This window comes from Salmo salar, chromosome ssa15, assembly GCF_905237065.1.
Source record: "Salmo salar chromosome ssa15, Ssal_v3.1, whole genome shotgun sequence".
Classification (NCBI taxonomy): Eukaryota; Metazoa; Chordata; class Actinopteri; order Salmoniformes; family Salmonidae; genus Salmo; species Salmo salar.
Window position 1 is genome coordinate 99,613,401 of NC_059456.1, and position 18,411 is coordinate 99,631,811.

Genomic DNA, 18,411 nt, shown 5'->3' on the forward strand with positions numbered 1-18,411 from the left:
TAGCTTTTCGGTGAAAGCACATTTTGCAATATTCTCAGTAGATAGCCCGGCATCACAGGGCTAGCTATTTAGACACCCACCAAGTTTAGCACTCACCAAAATCAGATTTACTATAAGAAAAATGTTATTACCTTTGCTGTCTTCGTCAGAATGCACTCCCAGGACTTCTACTTCAATAACAAATGTTGGTTTGGTTCAAAATAATCCATAGTTATGTTCAAATATCCTCTGTTTTGTTCGTGTGTTCAAGACACTATCTGAATGGTAAAGAAGGGTGACGCGCACGACGCATTTCGTGACAAAAAAATTCTAAATATTCCATTACCGTACTTCGAAGCATGTCAACCGCTGTTTAAAATCAATTTTTATGCCATTTGTCTTGTACAAAAGCGATAATATTCCGACCGGGAATCTGTGTTTAGGTTCAAAGACGAAAGAAAATAAAAACATGGGGTCGACTCGTGCACGCGCCTCAGCCCATTGTCCTCTGATAGAGCACTTGCCAAAAGCGCTAATGTTTTTCAGCCAGTGGCTGGAATTACATCATTCAGCTTTTTCCCGCCTTCTGAGAGCCTATGGGAGCCGTAGGAAGTGTCACGTTACAGCAAAGATCCTCAGTCTTAAATAAACAGAGTCAAGAAGCTCAAGGAATGGTCAGAGAGGGCACTTCCTGTACAGAATCTTCTCAGGTTTTTGCCTGCCATATGAGTTCTGTTATACTCACAGACACCATTCAAACAGTTTTAGAAACTTTAGGGTGTTTTCTATCCAAAGCCAATAATTATATGCATATTCTATTTTCTGGGCAGTAGTAATAACCAGATTAAATCGTGTACGTTTTTTATCCGGCCGTGTAAATACTGCCCCCTACCCCCAACAGGTTAATGTCTGTATCCTCTTCTCTCTCTCTCTCTCTCTCTCTCTCTCTCTCTCTCTCTCTCTCTCTCTCTCTCTCTCTCAATGTCTGTATCCTCCTCCTCTCTCTCTCTCTCTCAATGTCTGTATCCTCCTCTCTCTCTCTTTCTCCATCTCTCTCTCGTTCTCTACATGTGTCTTTCTCGTTGCCTTTTCCTCTGGTAGCGCTTTTAGGCAACATTTGCACAAGTGAACACTCTTTTTGGTCTACGTCCCAAATGTTCCCTCCAGACCTCGCTCGGTTTCCCTTTTGTGGTCTTGTGCCTTTTCTTTTCCTCTACCTCAAGCCTGATGCTACTCTCTGACTTCACTCACATGTATTTACAGTCATATCTAGCTGTGTGCACCCAAGTGTGCTCAGGCATAGAATATCCATAAATTCTTTTTTTTGGGGGGGGGGCTATTTGTAAAATATTCAATGGAATCTTCCAGAATAGAACACTGTTGGGTGTATTTCAGTGTGTTGAATGTGATTCCAAAGGTTTGGTGGTGTGTTGTAGTCAACAGAGTGTATGTCTGGATCTAGATTACAATGAAAAAAACTGGTCTAGGATCAGCTCTACCAACATTAAATATCACCTCAACCTTTACAAGCAAAAACAACCACACCCACCTAGGACCAGTATAAAGACAACCAACATCTCCAGGAGGGAAGCATCTCTCTCACTCTCCCCAGCAAGAGGCCTTCTTCCTGGCGCTCCACTCCTCCACCCTCCCTGCTCCTTCCTAACCTCCTGGGGAGTGTGGTCAGCCCTCTTTACTATGACAGATGAGGGCTGTGTCTCAAATGGCACCCTATTCCCTACATAGTGAACTACTTTCAACCTGAGCTTTATGGGCCCTTATTTTTACACCGCCTCTCCAAACCAGTCAGAGTCGGAGAGACGGATGGGAGAGAGGGAGAGGGAGGGCAGTAGAGGGGCAGAGATATGGTGGGAGGGGGAGACAGACAGGGAGGAGAGGGGGAGACAGAGAGGGGGAGGGAGAGAGACAGACACAGAGTGAGACAGACACAGGAAGACAGACACAGTTTCGCTTCATATAAAGATGATTACTTCATATAAAGATGATTACCACTTTGTTAATGGAACCAAACCAAGGCTTCTGCTGAGGAGAGAAAGAAGCACAGGGAGAGTTCACTGACGAGGCAACAACATGCTGTTCCTTCTTCTACTCTTTCACGTTGCGCAAAGGGCTCTTTTTTTTGCTGGGGTTTATTGGCGAGATTTTGAAATAAACATATGTGTGTTAGATCAGTACAGCGGAGACGTTGTTTGGAATGTTGCTGGTTTGAAATACTGTAGGCTACCAGGTGAATCTACTGTAGGCTACCAGGTGAATCTACTGTAGACTACCAGGTGACTCTACTGTAGGCTACCAGGTGAATCTACTGTAAGCTACCAGGTGAATCTACTGTAGGCTACCAGGTGGCTCTACTGTAGGCTAACAGGTGAATCTACTGTAGGCTACCAGGTGAATCTACTGTAGGCTACCAGGTGAATCTACTGTAGGCTACCAGGTGAATGTACTGTAGACTACCAGGTGAATCTACTGTAGGCTACCAGGTGAATCTACTAAAGGCTAACAGGTAAATCGACTGTAGGCTACCAGGTGGCTCTACTGTAGGCTACCAGGTGGCTCTACTGTAGCCTACCAGGTGGCTCTACTGTAGACTACCAGGTGAATCTACTGTTGGATACCAGGTGAATCTACTGTAGGCTACCAGGTGGCTCTACTGTAGTCTAACAGGTGAATCTACTGTAGGCTACCAGGTGAATCTACTGTAGGCTACCAGGTGGCTCTACTGTAGGCTACCAGGTGGCTCTACTGTAGACTACCAGGTGAATCTACTGTAGGCTACCAGGTGAATCTACTGTAGACTACCAGGTGAATCTACTGTAGTCTACCAGGTGACTCTACTGTAGACTACCAGGTGAATCTACTGTAGGCTACCAGGTGAATCTACTGTAGACTACCAGGTGAATCTACTGTAAGCTACCAGGTGAATCTACTGTAGGCTACCAGGTGAATCTACTGTAAGCTACCAGGTGAATCTACTGTAAGCTACTAGGTGAATCTACTGTAAGCTACCAGGTGAATCTACTGTAGGCTACCAGGTGAATCTACTGTAAGCTACTAGGTGAATCTACTGTAGGCTACCAGGTGAATCTACTGTAGGCTACCAGGTGAATGTACTGTAGACTACCAGGTGAATCTACTGTAGGCTACCAGGTGAATCTACTGTAAGCTACCAGGTGAATCTACTGTAGGCTGTTCCTGTAAATATCCATGTGTATAGGACTATTGTCACCCGACTGCCATATATTCCCTGTGTATAGGAGAGGTAAGGTGACTGCTAAAGTACTAGACTGGCATGTCCATACCCTTTAAAGCAGCACATATAGTACAGCCCCCAAAACAACAACAACAACACATGAAACCAACAGGTACACAGTCTAGGACTAGAGGAAGTAGACAACATGATCTCACAATGCTATTTGTCCAAATTATGACTTCTAGAACCTAAGAATTTTGAGGGTTAAGATTAGGCATGCTGTGAGGTTAAGGTTAGAATAAGATTGTGGGAGAGTGTAGAATGGAAAATCAAAACAAAAAGGAAAATGAGTGCCTCACTACGTATAATATACCTCACTACGTATAATATACCTCACTACGTATAATATGACTCACTACGTATAATATACCTCACTACGTATAATATACCTCACTACGTATAATATGCCTCACTACGTATAATATGCCTCACTACGTATAATATGCCTCACTACGTATAATATACCTCACTACGTATAATATACCTCTCTACGTATAATATGCCTCCCTACGTATAATATGCCTCACTACGTATAATATACCTCACTACGTATAATATACCTCTCTACGTATAATATGCCTCTCTACGTATAATATACCTCACTACGAATAATATACCTCCCTACGTATAATATGCCTCACTACGTATAACTTCCTTGTACAAACATTCTTTTGAAAGCGTAAAGCGTCAGCGATCAGGCTGAGGTAGCACATAGTAATATTTGTAATTTGTTCAGAGTAAAATGACCTTTTCTTATTTTTTCTCTCTGCTTTTCCCTCTCTCCTCTCCCAGGGACATCATCAGGAGAATAGACCAGTCCGAGTTTGAGGGATTTGAATACATCAACCCCCTGCTGCTATCCACGGAGGAGTCTGTATGAGGGGGAGGAGACCTCCTATTCTTCTCCCACCTGTGTCTGTCTACTGCCCCGTCCACCCCCACCCCTCTCTCAGTCAAATCAATGAACAACTCCCTCTGCCGAGGAGGAGTGGGATGGAGGGAGGACAAAGGGAGGACAAGAAACTCTCGGCTTTGCACGAGGGACGAGGCTCGAGGACACAAATACAAAAAGGAGCCTTTTTTTCTTTTGTCGTGGATCTCCCATAATGGATTGCATTATTTTGTCGCCGGGGCAAAACTCTTTGGAGGTGGTCAACACAACAAAATACACAGGAACATTCTCAAAACTCTTTGGAGTTGGTCAACACAACAAAATACACAGGAACATTCTCAAAACTCTTTGGAGGTGGTCAACACAACAAAATACACAGGAACATTCTCAAAACTCTTTGGAGGTGGTCAACACAACAAAATACACAGGAACATTCTCAAAACTCTTTGGAGGTGGTCAACACAACAAAATACACAGGAACATTCTCAAAACTCTTTGGAGGTGGTCAACACAACAAAATACACAGGAACATTCTCAAAACTCTTTGGAGGTGGTCAACACAACAAAATACACAGGAACATTCTCAAAACTCAGTTGTTGATTGTCTTCCGTTTTCTTTGGCTTCGCGGTTTTGATTGTTTCCCACAACAATTCAATTTCTGTGTCAGCAGCACGGCAGAAAGCAACTTAATTCTGTGCCTGCCATTGTAAAACCGATTTCTACATCCCCCCCCCCCCCACCCGGGTCGAATATGAAAGTTCTACGACTCAGAACTTGAATTTATGTTGTAGGAAGCTCCGCTGCCTCGAGCAAAACAAGAATGTACAATGATGAAGGAAAAAATTATGCTAGAAGTTATTCCTGTGTATTCTCCTGTAGGTAGCGACTCCAAATCAATGCTGCCTTTCTATTGATTCAAAGTGGTTCGTTTTATTCATGACCATGGACTTTGTTTATTTTTCTTCAGACAGTTTGATTTTGATGAACAAAACCGTTTGTTTTCCTCCATTGTTTTTATTTAAGAAGTGCCTCAAAGATCCAATCTACATCATGTTTCTGATTGCACTTATCGATTGTTTCCAATTCCCTTCAGCTGCCTGGTGGGTTGGTTTGTTATCTTCAGCTGCCTGGTGGGTTGGTCTGTTCCCTTCAGCTGCCTGGTGGGTTGGTCAGTTCCCTTCAGCTGCCTGGTGGGTTGGTCAGTTCCCTTCAGCTGCCTGGTGGGTTGGTCAGTTCCCTTCAGCTGCCTGGTGGGTTGGTCAGTTCACTTCAGCTGCCTGGTGGGTTGGTCAGTTCACTTCAGCTGCCTGGTGGGTTGGTCAGTTCCCTTCAGCTGCCTGGGTGGTCGGTCTGTTACCTTCAGCTGCCTGGTGGGTCGGTCTGTTCCCTTCAGCTGCCTGGGTGGTTGGTCTGTTCCCTTCAGCTGCCTGGTGGGTCAGTCTGTTCCCTTCAGCTGCCTGGGTGGTCGGTCTGTTCCCTTCAGCTGCCTGGTGGGTTGGTCTGTTCCCTTCAGCTGCCTGGTGGGTTGGTCTGTTCCCTTCAGCTGCCTGGTGGGTCGGTCTGTTCCCTTCAGCTGCCTGGTGGGTCGGTCTGTTCCCTTCAGCTGCCTGGTGGGTCGGTCTGTTCCCTTCAGCTGCCTGGTGGGTCGGTCTGTTCCCTTCAGCTGCCTGGTGGGTTGGTCTGTTCCCTTCAGCTGCCTGGTGGGTTGGTCTGTTCCCTTCAGCTGCCTGGTGGGTTGGTCTGTTCCCTTCAGCTGCCTGGGTGGTTGGTCTGTTCCCTTCAGCTGCCTGGTGGGTTGGTCTGTTCCCTTCAGCTGCCTGGGTGGTTGGTCTGTTACCTTCAGCTGCCTGGTGGGTCGGTCTGTTCCCTTCAGCTGCCTGGTGGGTCGGTCTGTTGGTGAAGAAAGCCATTGGAACACATCATTCATAAAGACCACAGGTCCTCAATTCTAAAACGTTTTCATGTACCGATTTGTTCGTAAATTGTGCATACACTAAAATGTAGACTATGCCAAACTTTTAAGAGTTAAAGATTTAACAACCTTCAGCTTGATGATCACGTTGAGCTTGATCATCACAACACAAACTATCATCTGTGTGTGAACAGAATTCTCAACGATAATGCATCGTCCTCTGCACTAAAGTCTGGGCTACTGTACGTCACTTAGAACATCTTAACAAGTCAAAGTTGCCATGGTAAGTTGCCATGGTATGTTGCCATGGTAAGTTGCCATAGTAAGTTGCCATAAACAGCATAAAGATGTAAGTTAGTTGATCACCGTAGATTGTGAGTTAAGTGCGTTTTAATGGGGAACTCGTTCTAAATTGTGCATACTCACATTTTGAGAACTGATTGAACGCTCATATGTTGTATAACAACTCATTTTATAAATGAGGCCCCATGTCTTATGCCATTCGAATGGTTGAATCTTTAAAATGAACGTTGTGGAGCACAGTAGCCATCCAAGGTTCTGATGAAAGCATGGTTATAAATGGTTAAATAGAGTACAGGGCTACATCACTCCTGAATGATCGAACCTTTTAACTTATTGTCTGCATACATACACTGGTGCACAATGTGACAAACTGTGTTGGATGTCAGTGACTGGCATGCTGGTGATTTGGACTTTGACTGCACAGCAGAAGGCTACACTGAATATAATAGTTGAGGACTGGACATGGTGGTGGGTGAAGACATTGTTAAGGTGCACATGCTGACCTGCACTACAACTGACCTGTAATCAGTGAATAGGGGCGAGATTAATGAAGCTGTGGCATATCCACAGATTAGTCGAAAACACACACACACACACACACACACACACACACACACACACACACACACACACACACACACACACACACACACGCACACACACACACACATACACACACACACACACACAAACTGTTCAACAAGCAAGCATTCTCTTCATCTACGTAAGGGGAGATTCCACTTTTTCAAAGCCATCTTACTTTTGATATCACATCAGTGTCACCATTTTGTTTTATTTCTGAACTGTGTTTTATGTTGAACTCAAAAGGAATACATTCACTTGACATTGTCTCGCGAGAGATCAACGGATTAACTGAAGTGGTAGCTCTTGAAATCGTTGCTGACGCTAAAGCAACGGCCATTGTAAACCAGGAAAAGAAAAAAGAAAGGTTGGATCTCAATTGTATTTTCTTTGATTCCTCACATCCTCTATTCTCGTCTCCTCTCGTCTCCTCAAAATGCATTAGAGCAGAAGACCGGCGGTTCCACCCAATACAATTGAGATTCCCATAAAGAGTATCTGTAAAAATGTTACTTAGTACATGATTTTTTTTGTGTTTTAAAACATATTTGCTGGTTGGATGTGCTTAATTCTGCTTTAACGCATCTCTGTAATTATTAAAAACAAAAATGTTTTTCCGTGAACTGATTTCGTTTTTGTTCTCTGCAGCCACATGAGGAAAGCATTTGATGCTCAATATTTGTCACTGCAGTTTCTTTGGAAGTAACCCTGCGATGAAATGGGAAACCCTTAGATCTCTGGTCGCTAGTTTTAAAGAATCAATACTTTTGAAATGCACATTTATTTTTAATTCATAATTATTGGCAAGCTGTTTTCTCGTGTGTTAAATGTTGTAGCCCATAGAAAATTGTTCAACCATTTCTATCTCAAGATTTTGTTTGAGAAATGTATACTAAATGGTAACGTCTTCCTAATATTGAGTTGCCCCCCCCCCCACCCCACCACGCTCTTGCCCTCCAGCCTCAATTCGTCGGGGCATGGACTCTACAAGGTGTCGAAAGCATTCCACAGGGATGCTGGCCCATGTTGACTCCAATGCTTCCCACAGTTGTGTCAAGTTGGCTGGATGTCCTTTGGGTGGTGGACCATTCTTGATACACACGGGAAACTGTTGAGAGTGAAAAACCCAGCAGTGTTACAGTTCATGACACAAACTGGTGTGCCTGGCACCTACTACCATACCCCGCTCAAAGGCATTTAAATCTTAAGTCTTGCCCATTCACCCTCTGAATGGCACACATACACAATCCATGTCCATCCATTGTCTCATATTTTTTTTACCTGTCTCAGGTAAAGTGGATTTAACAAGTGACATCAATAAGGGATCATAGCTTTCACCTGGATTCACCTGGTCAGTCTGGCATGGAAAGAGCAGGGGTTCTCAGTGTATGTTTCATACAATTTATTTTAAAGCCAGGCACCACAGGCTGAAATTACCTTTTTGCATCTACCATTTCAATTTTGAGATTTGTTGGTATTTTGGTCCATTACCTTTTTGTATTTTCAAAAAGTAATTATTTTTTTTGTTTGTTGATGAAACCAAGATATTTAGGCTGACTTCATCCAGTGCCTAGAAAAATGTATTTGCGTGACATCAAATCAAATCAAAGTGTATTTGTTACGTGCGGGGAATACAACAGGTGTAGACCTGACAGTGAAATGCTTACTTAATTACATGCAAATATGTGGTAGTGGTGCGTCACTTGAATACAGGACACATCAGACTGTTTGCAACCATAGAGATGGGAAGAGGGCACACCTCCTAAATTCTTTATGGCCAGTGTGCCCTCTATCCATCTCTATGATTCCATCCTTGTGCATAATGATACTGCTGCTGCTCTCCTGCTGGGCCCCTCGCAAAGTTTGGATCTCATGAATTTTTCACCCAATTTTTTATTTGCCCTGTTTTAAAGGCCTGCTGAGATTTACTCTCTCTCTCTGTTTCTCTTGTTCCCTCTGTCTCTCTGTCTCTCTCTCTCTCTCTGTCTCTCTCTCTCTCTCTCGGTCTCTCTTGTTCCTTCTGTCTCTGTCTCTCTCTCGGTCTCTCTTGTTCCCTCTGTCTCATTCTCTCCCTCTCTCTCTTTCTGCCGGAGGGTAATGTGCGGCCAGGGGGTCGTCCAAAGAGACTCACTAAGAAAAATAAGAAACTAGAGCAGTACTTTCTAAGACCTAGCCACCTGTCTCCTCCTGCATAAAGAATGATAGTAAAAAGCTTTGGAGCACCTTAAATGGCATTTTGGGCAAAAAAAGCAAACTCAGCTCCATCATTCATCAAATCACATGGCTCATTCATCACAAAAACCACTGATATTGCCAATTACTTTAATGATTTTTTCATTGGCAAGATTAGCAAACTTAGGCATGACATGCCAGCAACAAACGCTGATACTACACATCCAAGTATAACTGATCAAATTATGAAAGACAAGCATTGTCATTTTGTGTTCCATAAAGTGAGTGTGGAAGAGGTTCAAAAATTGTTGTTGTCTATCAACAATGACAAACCACCGGAGTCTGACAACTTGGATGGAAAATTACTGAGGATAATAGAGGACCATATTGCCACTCCTATTTGCCATATATCACACTGCCCTACCCTCTTTCTCCCCTCTCTCTCCAGATGAAATCTCGCGTCTTGTGACGGCCGGCCGCCCAACAACCTGCCCACTTGACCCTATCCCCTCCTCTCTTCTCCAGACCATTTCCGGAGACCTTCTCCCCTACCTCACCTCGCTCATCAACTCATCCTTGACCGCTGGCTACGTCCCTTCCGTCTTCAAGAGAGCGAGAGTTGCACCCCTTCTGAAAAAACCTACACTCGATCCCTCCGATGTCAACAACTACAGACCAGTATCCCTTCTTTCTTTTCTCTCCAAAACTCTTGAACGTGCCGTCCTTGGCCAGCTCTCCTGCTATCTCTCTCAGAATGACCTTCTTGATCCTAATCAGTCAGGTTTCAAGACTGGGCATTCAACTGAGACTGCTCTTCTCTGTGTCACGGAGGCTCTCCGCACTGCTAAAGCTAACTCTCTCTCCTCTGCTCTCATCCTTCTAGACCTATCTGCTGCCTTTGATACTGTGAACCATCAGATCCTCCTCTCCACCCTCTCCGAGTTGGGCATCTCCGGCGCGGCCCACGCTTGGATTGCGTCCTACCTGACAGGTCGCTCCTACCAGGTGGTGTGGCGAGAATCTGTCTCCGCACCACGCGCTCTCACCACTGGTGTCCCCCAGGGCTCTGTTCTAGGCCCTCTCCTATTCTCGCTATACACCAAGTCACTTGGCTCTGTCATATCCTCACATGGTCTCTCCTATCATTGCTATGCAGACGACACACAATTAATCTTCTCCTTTCCCCCTTCTGATAACCAGGCGGCGAATCGCATCTCTGCATGTCTGTCAGACATATCAGTGTGGATGACGGATCACCACCTCAAGCTGAACCTCGGCAAGACGGAGCTGCTCTTCCTCCCGGGGAAGGACTGCCCGTTCCATGATCTCGCCATCACGGTTGACAACTCCCTTGTGTCCTCCTCCCAGAGTGCTAAGAACCTTGGCGTGATCCTGGACAACACCCTGTCGTTCTCCACTAACATCAAGGCGGTGACCCGATCCTGTAGGTTCATGCTCTACAACATTCGCAGAGTACGACCCTGCCTCACACAGGAAGCGGCGCAGGTCCTAATCCAGGCACTTGTCATCTCCCGTCTGGATTACTGCAACTCGCTGTTGGCTGGGCTCCCTGCCAGTGCCATTAAACCCCTACAACTCATCCAGAACGCCGCAGCCCGTCTGGTGTTCAACCTTCCCAAGTTCTCTCACGTCACCCCGCTCCTCCGCTCTCTCCACTGGCTTCCAGTTGATGCTCGCATCCGCTACAAGACCATGGTGATTGCCTACGGAGCTGTGAAGGGAACGGCACCTCCATACCTTCAGGCTCTGATCAGGCCCTACACCCAAACAAGGGCACTGCGTTCATCCACCTCTGGCCTGCTGGCCCCCCTACCTCTGAGGAAGCACAGTTCCCGCTCAGCCCAGTCAAAACTGTTCGCTGCTCTGGCACCCCAATGGTATAACAAGCTCCCTCACGACGCCAGGACAGCGGAGTCAATCACCACCTTCCGGAGACACCTGAAACCCCACCTCTTTAAGGAATACCTAGGATAGGATAAAGTAATCCTTCTAACCCCCCCCTTAAAAGATTTAGATGCACTATTGTAAAGTGGTTGTTCCACTGGATATCATAAGGTGAATGCACCAATTTGTAAGTCGCTCTGGATAAGAGCGTCTGCTAAATGACTTAAATGTAAATGTAAATGTATATCTTCAATCTAAGCCTACTAGAAAGTGTGTGCCCTCTGGCCTGGAGGGAAGCTAAAGTAATTCTGCTACCCAAGAAATGTAAAGCCCTCTTTACTGGCTCAAACAGCTGACCAATCAGCCTGTTACCAACCCTTAGTAAACTTTTGGAAAAAATTGTGTTTGACCAGATACAATGCTATTTTACTGTAACAGACTTTCAGCATGCTTATAGGGAAGCAAGCAAGGCACTTACACAAATGACTGTGGGAGCTGTTTTGTTAGACTTCAGTGCAGCTTTTGACATTATCGATCATAGTCTGCTGATGAAAAAACGTATCTGTTATGGCTTTACACACCTTGCTATATTGTGGATAAAGAATTAGCTCTCTAACAGAATACAGTGTTCTTTAATGGAAACCTCTCCAACATAATTCAGGTAGAATCAGGGATTCCCCAGGGCAGCTGTTTAGGCCCCTTACTTTTTTCAATCTTTACTAATGACATGCCACTGGCTTTGAGTAAAGCCAATGTGTCTATGTATGCGGATGACTCAACGCTATACACATCATCTACTACAGTGAGTGAAATCACTGCAACACTTAACAAAGAGCTGCAGTTAGTTTCAGAATGGGTGGCAAGGAATAAGTTAGTCCTAAATATTTCAAAAACTAAAAGCATTGTATTTGGGACAAATCATTCACTAAACCCTAAACCTCAACTAAATATTGTAATAAATAATGTGGAAATTGAGCAAGTTGAGGTGACTAAACTGCTTGGAGTAACCCTTGATTGTAAACTGTCATGGTCAAAACATGTTGATACAACAGTAGCTAAGATGGAGAGAAGTCTCTCCATAATAAAGTGCTGCTCTACCTTCTTAACAACACTATCAAAAAGGCAGGTCCTACAGGCTCTAGTTTTGTCGCACCTGAACTACTGTTCAGTCATGTGGTCAGGTGCCACAAAGAGGGATCTTTGAAAATTACAATTGGCTCAGAACAGGGCAGAATGTCTGGCTCTTAAATGTACACGGAGAGCTAACATTAATAATATGCTCAAAGTGGAGGAGAGATTGATTTCATCACCACTAAGAAGTGTTGACATGCTGAATGCACTGAGCTGTCTGTTTAAACTACTAGCACACAGCTTGGACACCCATGCATACCCCACAAGACATGCCACCAGAGGTCTCTTCACAATCCCCAAGTCCAGAACAGAATATGGGAGGCGCACAGTACTCTATTCCACATCAGGTAACTGATGCAAACCGAATCAGATTTAAAAAACAAATAAAAATACACCTTACACAGGCACAGAAACATGATAAGTCACACTCTACACACACGTACACATGGATGTTGTATTGTACATATAGTTGAAGTCGGAAGTTTACATACACCTTAGCCAAATACATTTAAACTCAGTCTTTCACAATTCCTGACATTTAATCCTAGTAAAAATTCCCTGTCTTAGGTCAGATAGGATCACCACTGTATTTTAAGAATGTGAAATGTAGAATAATAGTAGAGAGAATGATTTATTTCAGCTTTTATTGCTTTCATTACATTCCCAGTGGGTCAGAAGTTTACATACACTCAATTAGTATTTGGTAGCATTGCCTTTAAATTGTTTAACTTGGGTCAAATGTTTCGGGTAGCCTTCCACAAGGTTCCCACAATAAGTTGGGCGAATTTTGTCCCATTCCTCCTGACAGAGCTGGTGTAACTGAGTCAGGTTTGTATTCCTCCTTGCTCGCACACGCTTTTTCAGTTCTGCCCACAAATTTTCTATAGGATTGAGGTCAGGGCTTTGTGATGGCCACTCCAATACCTTGACTATGTTGTCCTTAAGCCATTTTGCCACAATTTTGGAAGTATGCTTGGGGTCATTGTCCATTTGGAAGATCCATTTGCGACCAAGCTTTAACTTCCTGACTGATGTATTGAAATGTTTCTTCAATATATCCACATACTTTTCCTACCTCATGATGCCATCTATTTTGTGAAATGCACCAGTCCCTCTTGCAGCAAAGCACTCCCACAACATGATGCTGCCACCCCTGTGCTTCACAGTTGGGATGGTGCTCTTCGGCTTGCAAGCCTTCCCCTTTTTCCTCCAAACATAAATATGGTCGTTTTGGCCAAACAGTTCTATTTTTGTTTCATCAGACTAGAGGACATTTCTCCAAAAAGTATGATCTTTGTCCCCATGTGCAGTTGCAAACCGTAGTCTGGCTTTTTTATGGTGGTTTTGGAGCAGTGGCTTTTTTCTTGCTGAGCGGCCTTTCAGGTTATGTCGACACGTTTTACTGTGGATATAGATACTTTTGTACCTCCAGCATACTTTTTTCCTCCAGCATTTTCACAAGGTCCTTTGCTGCTGTTCTGGGATTGATTTGCACTTTTCGCACCAAAGTACGTTCATCTCTAGGAGACAGAACGTGTCTCCTTCCTGAGCGGTTTGACGGCTGCGTGGTCCTATGGTGTTTATACTTTGGTACTATTGTTTGTACAGATGAACGTGGTATCTTCAGGCGTTTGGAAATTGCTCCCAAGGATGAACCAGACTTGTGGAGGTCTACAATTTTATTATTAGGTCTTCGCTGATTTCTTTTGATTTTCCCAGGATGTCTAGCAAAGAGTCACTGAGTTTAAAGGTGGGCCTTGAAATACATCCAAAAATAAACCTCCAATTGACTCAAATTATGTCAATTAGCCTATCAGAAGCTTCTAAAGCCATGACATCATTTTCTGAAAATGTCCACGCTGTTTAAAGGCACAGTCAACTTAGTGTATGTAAACTACTGACCCACTGGAATTGTGATACAGTGAATTATAAGTGAAATAATCTGTCTGTAAACAATTGTTGGAAAAATAACTTGTGTCATGCACAAAGTAGATGTCCTAACCGACTTGCCAAAACTATAGTTTGTTAAGAAGACATTTGTGTAGTGGTTGAAAAACAAGTTTTAATGACTCCAACCTAAGTGTATGTAAACTTCCGACTTCAACTGTAATGGATAGTAGAGTAGAGGCCTGAGGGAACACTCTAAATGTGTTTTGAAATGTAATGTCATGTATATAACTGCCTTAATGTTGCTGGACCCCAGATAGAGTATTTGTATTTATTATGGACCCCCATTAGCTGCAGCCACACTTCCTTGAGTCCAGTAAAATTAAGGCAGTTTATTCAATTTTAAAAACCTTACAAAACATTCACAGACTGTGTGCCCTCTGGCCCCTACTCCATCACTACCACATAATTACATTACACAATCTGTGTGTGTGTGTGTCTCTGCCTATGTTTGTGTTGGGGATCCTTAATACACCCCAGGTAGAGTAGCTGCTGCCTTAGCAGGAACTAATAGGGATCCTTAATACACCCCAGGTAGAGTAGCTGCTGCCTTAGCAGGAACTAATAGGGATCCTTAATACAAAATAATGCTGGGCGATATGGCCGAAATATCGTATCAATATTTTTCTTATTTTTGAAGTTATGACACTATTGACAATATTTTAAACACACGCACACACCTACCTTCTCTCTCACCTTCTCTCTCTGCTCTGCGTTCTACCTTCTCTCTCTCCTCTGCTTCCTACCTTCTCTCTCTCTAATTTCTCTCCTTCTTTCTCTATTTTCAAACAGAGGAAGTCATTGTTCCTGCTAGAGAGAGCAAGCGAGAGAAAGAGAGAGTGTACAGCGGGGGTGTGTGGCCGGGCCAAGGTACACAGAGCTGGCTAGGGGAGCAGACCCAGGCCAGGCCCTGGACAACACAAAGACCGGCCTGTTCCGAAAGCGAGAGTTAGAGAGAGTAAAAGGAGAGAGAGAGAAACAGCTAGAGAGAGTAAAAAGAGAGAGGGATAGAAAGATCCAGGTGTTGCACCATTGGCCCTGCTTTTTAGCCCAGTCATTGGCTCCACTCCTCCTCTACCCCACTTAAAACGGTCTGACTTTTTGACCCATTTCAATGAATGATTTACTGTGTACTTTTTCCAACCCCCTTCCCTTCCACTGTTTCCGTGCAAACCCAGCGTGGCCCACTATACAATCTAGGATGTAAAGACATACATTTTGAAATATAATCTATTATTTATATCCTAGATCTACATTTTGAATTGCCCTGAATGTATGAAGGTTATATCTTGGATTTTAAGAGAGAGAGGCGTGCTGAATACCAAGAAGGTAAACAAGAGGCAGGCAACACTAACTTACCCAGATGGAAAGAGCACCAGTGTCCCTCCTCTTCTGCCCGCACCCCCATCAGCTGCCCTTCTCAGACACCACCTCCCCCTTCCTCCTCTTCTTCTCCTCCATGAGAGCAGCTGTCAGAGGAAGAGGCTTCCCCCCGGTGTGCAGGTAGGCGTAGCCTGCTCATCCCCGTCTTCTCTCCCTCCTCTCCTCCTCCACCCTCTCTAACTCCTGGTGGTGATGACGATCCTCCGTTCCGTGCTCAGACGATGGAGGGATTACTCTACTCTCCTGGTCGCCTGGCTGTCGGGTGGGGTCTGGCGGCTCCCTTGTTTTGGGTCCTTGTTGGATGACGCCCTGCTATCCTCCCCTTCTGTAGCTAGCAGGAACTAACCCTGCTATCCTCCCCTTCTATAGCTAGCAGGAACTAACCCAAACCCTGCTATCCTCCCCTCCTCTTCTATAGCTAGCAGGAACTAACCCTGCTATCCTCCCATCCCCTTCTGTAGCTAGCAGGAACTAACCCTGCTATCCTCCCCTTCTATAGCTAGCAGGAAATAACCCTAACCCTGCTATCCTCCCCTCCCCTTCTATAGCTAGCAGGAACTAATCCTAACCCTGCTATCCTTCCCTCCCCTTCTGTAGCTAGCAGGAACTAACCCTGCTATCCTCCCCTTCTATAGCTAGCAGGAACTAACCCTAACCCTGCTATCCTCCCCTTCTATAGCTAGCAGGAACTAACCCTAACCCTGCTATCCTCCCCTCCCCTTCTATAGCTAGCAGGAACTAACCCTAACCCTGCTATCCTCCCCTCCCCTTCTGTAGCTAGCAGGAACTAACCCTGCTATCCTCCCCTCCCCTTCTATAGCCAGCAGGAACTAACCCTGCTATCCCCCCCTCCCCTTCTGTAGCTAGCAGGAACTAACCCTGCTATCCTCCCCTTCTATAGCTAGCAGGAACTAACCCTAACCCTGCTATCCTCCCCTCCCCTTCTATAGCTAGCAGGAACTAACCCTAACCCTGCTATCCTCCTCCCCCCCTATAGCTAGCAGGAACTAACCCTAACCCTGCTATCCTCCCCCCCCCTCTATAGCTAGCAGGAACTAATCCTAACCCTGCTATCCCCCCCCCATAGCTAGCAGGAACTAATCCTAACCCTGCTATCCTCCCCTCCCCTTCTATAGCCAGCAGGAACTAACCCTAACGCTGCTATCCTTCACTCCCAGTCTGTAACTAACAGGAACTAACCCTAGCTCTGCTATCCTACCCTCCCTTCTATAGCTAGCAGGAACAGACCCAAACCCTGCTATCCTACCCTGCCTTCTATAGCTAGCAGGAACTGACCCAAACCCTGTTATCCTCCCCTCCCCTTCTATAGCTAGGAGGAACTGACCCAAACCCTGCTATCCTCCCCTCCCCTTCCGTAGCTAGCAGGAACTAACCCTAACCCTGCTATCCTCCCCTCCCCTTCTGTAGCTAGCAGGAACGAACCCTAACCCTGCTATCCTCCCCTCCCCTTCTGTAGCTAGCAGGAACTAACCCTGTTATCCTCCCCTCCCTTTCCGTAGCTAGCAGGAACTAACCCTAACACTGCTATCCTCCCCTCCTTCTGTAGCTAGCAAGAACTAATCCTAACCCTGCTATCCTCCCTTTCCTTCCGTAGCTAGCAGGAATTTAACCCTGCTATCCTTCCCTCCCCTTCCGTAGCTAGCAGGAACTAACCCTAACCCTGCTATCCTCCGCTCCCCTTCTATAGCTAGCAGGAACTAACCCTAACCCTGCTATCCTCCTCTCCCCTTCAATAGCTAGCAGGAACTAACCCTAACCCTGCTATCGTCCCCTCCCCTTCTATAGCCAGCAGGAACTAACCCCTATGCTGCTATCCTTCACTCCCAGTCTGTAACTAGCAGGAATTAACCCTAGTGCTGCTATCCTACCCTCCCTTCTATAGCTAGCAGAAACTGACCCAAACCCTGCTATCCTCCCCTCCCCTTCCATAGCTAGCAGGAACTAACCCTAACCCTGCTATCCTCCCCTCTCCTGTGGGTAGCAGGAACTAACCCTAACCCTGCTATCCTTCCCTCCCCTTTTGTAGCTAGCAGGAACTAACCCTAACCCTGCTAACCTCCACTCCCCTCCCCTTCCGTAGCTATCAGGAACTAACCCTAACCCTGCTAACCTCCACTCCCCTCCCCTTCCGTAGCTATCAGGAACTAACCCTAACCCTGCTAACCTCCACTCCCCTCCCCTTCCATAGCTATCAGGAACTAACCCTAACCCTGCTAACCTCCACTCCCCTCCCCTTCCGTAGCTATCAGGAACTAACCCTAACCCTGCTATCCTCCCCTCCCCTTCCGTAGCTATCAGGAACTAACCCTAACCCTGCTAACCTCCACTCCCCTCCCCTTCCGTAGCTATCAGGAACTAACCCTAACCCTGCTAACCTCCACTCCCCTCCCCTTCCGTAGCTATCAGGAACTAACCCTAATGCTGCTATCCTCCCTCCCCTTCTATAGCTAGCAGGAACTAACCCTAACCCTTTTATCCTCCCCTCCACTTATGTAGCTAGCAGGAACTAAACCTGCTATCCTTCCCTCCCCTTCTGTAGCTAGCAGGAAATAACCCTAACCCTGCTATCCTACCCTCACTTCTGTAGCTAGCAGGAACTAACCCTAACCATGCTATCCTTCCCTCCCCTTCTGTAGCTAGCAGGAACTAACCCTAACCCTGCTATCCTCCACTTCTATAGCTAGCAGGAACTAACCCTTACCCTGCTATCCTCCCCTCCCCTTCTATAGCCAGCAGGAACTAACCCTAACGCTGCTATCCTTCACTCCCAGTCTGTAACTAGCAGGAACTAACCCTAGCGCTGCTATCCTCCCCTCCCCTTCTGTAGCTAGCAGGAACTGACCCAAACCCTGCTATCCTCCCCTCCCCTTCTGTAGCTAGCAGGAACTAACCCTAACACTGCTATCCTCCCC

The 18,411-nt window shown here is 45.6% G+C and overlaps 1 protein-coding gene across 6 annotated transcripts in view; it reads left to right on the forward strand.

Moving 5' to 3' along the window:
• LOC106572815 (protein kinase C zeta type) overlaps positions 1-7,563 on the forward strand; it is a 192,980-nt gene extending 185,417 nt beyond the window's left edge. For all 6 annotated transcript variants that reach the window (XR_006759341.1, XM_014147314.2, XM_014147311.2 and 3 more), the window contains one exon: positions 4,043-7,563. Coding sequence is in view for 5 of the 6 variants with exons in the window: in XM_014147314.2 (XP_014002789.1) it covers positions 4,043-4,130 (88 nt within the window). In the remaining variant the exon portion in view is untranslated. The remainder of the gene's footprint in view (positions 1-4,042) is intronic.
• The last annotated feature ends 10,848 nt before the right edge of the window (positions 7,564-18,411 follow it).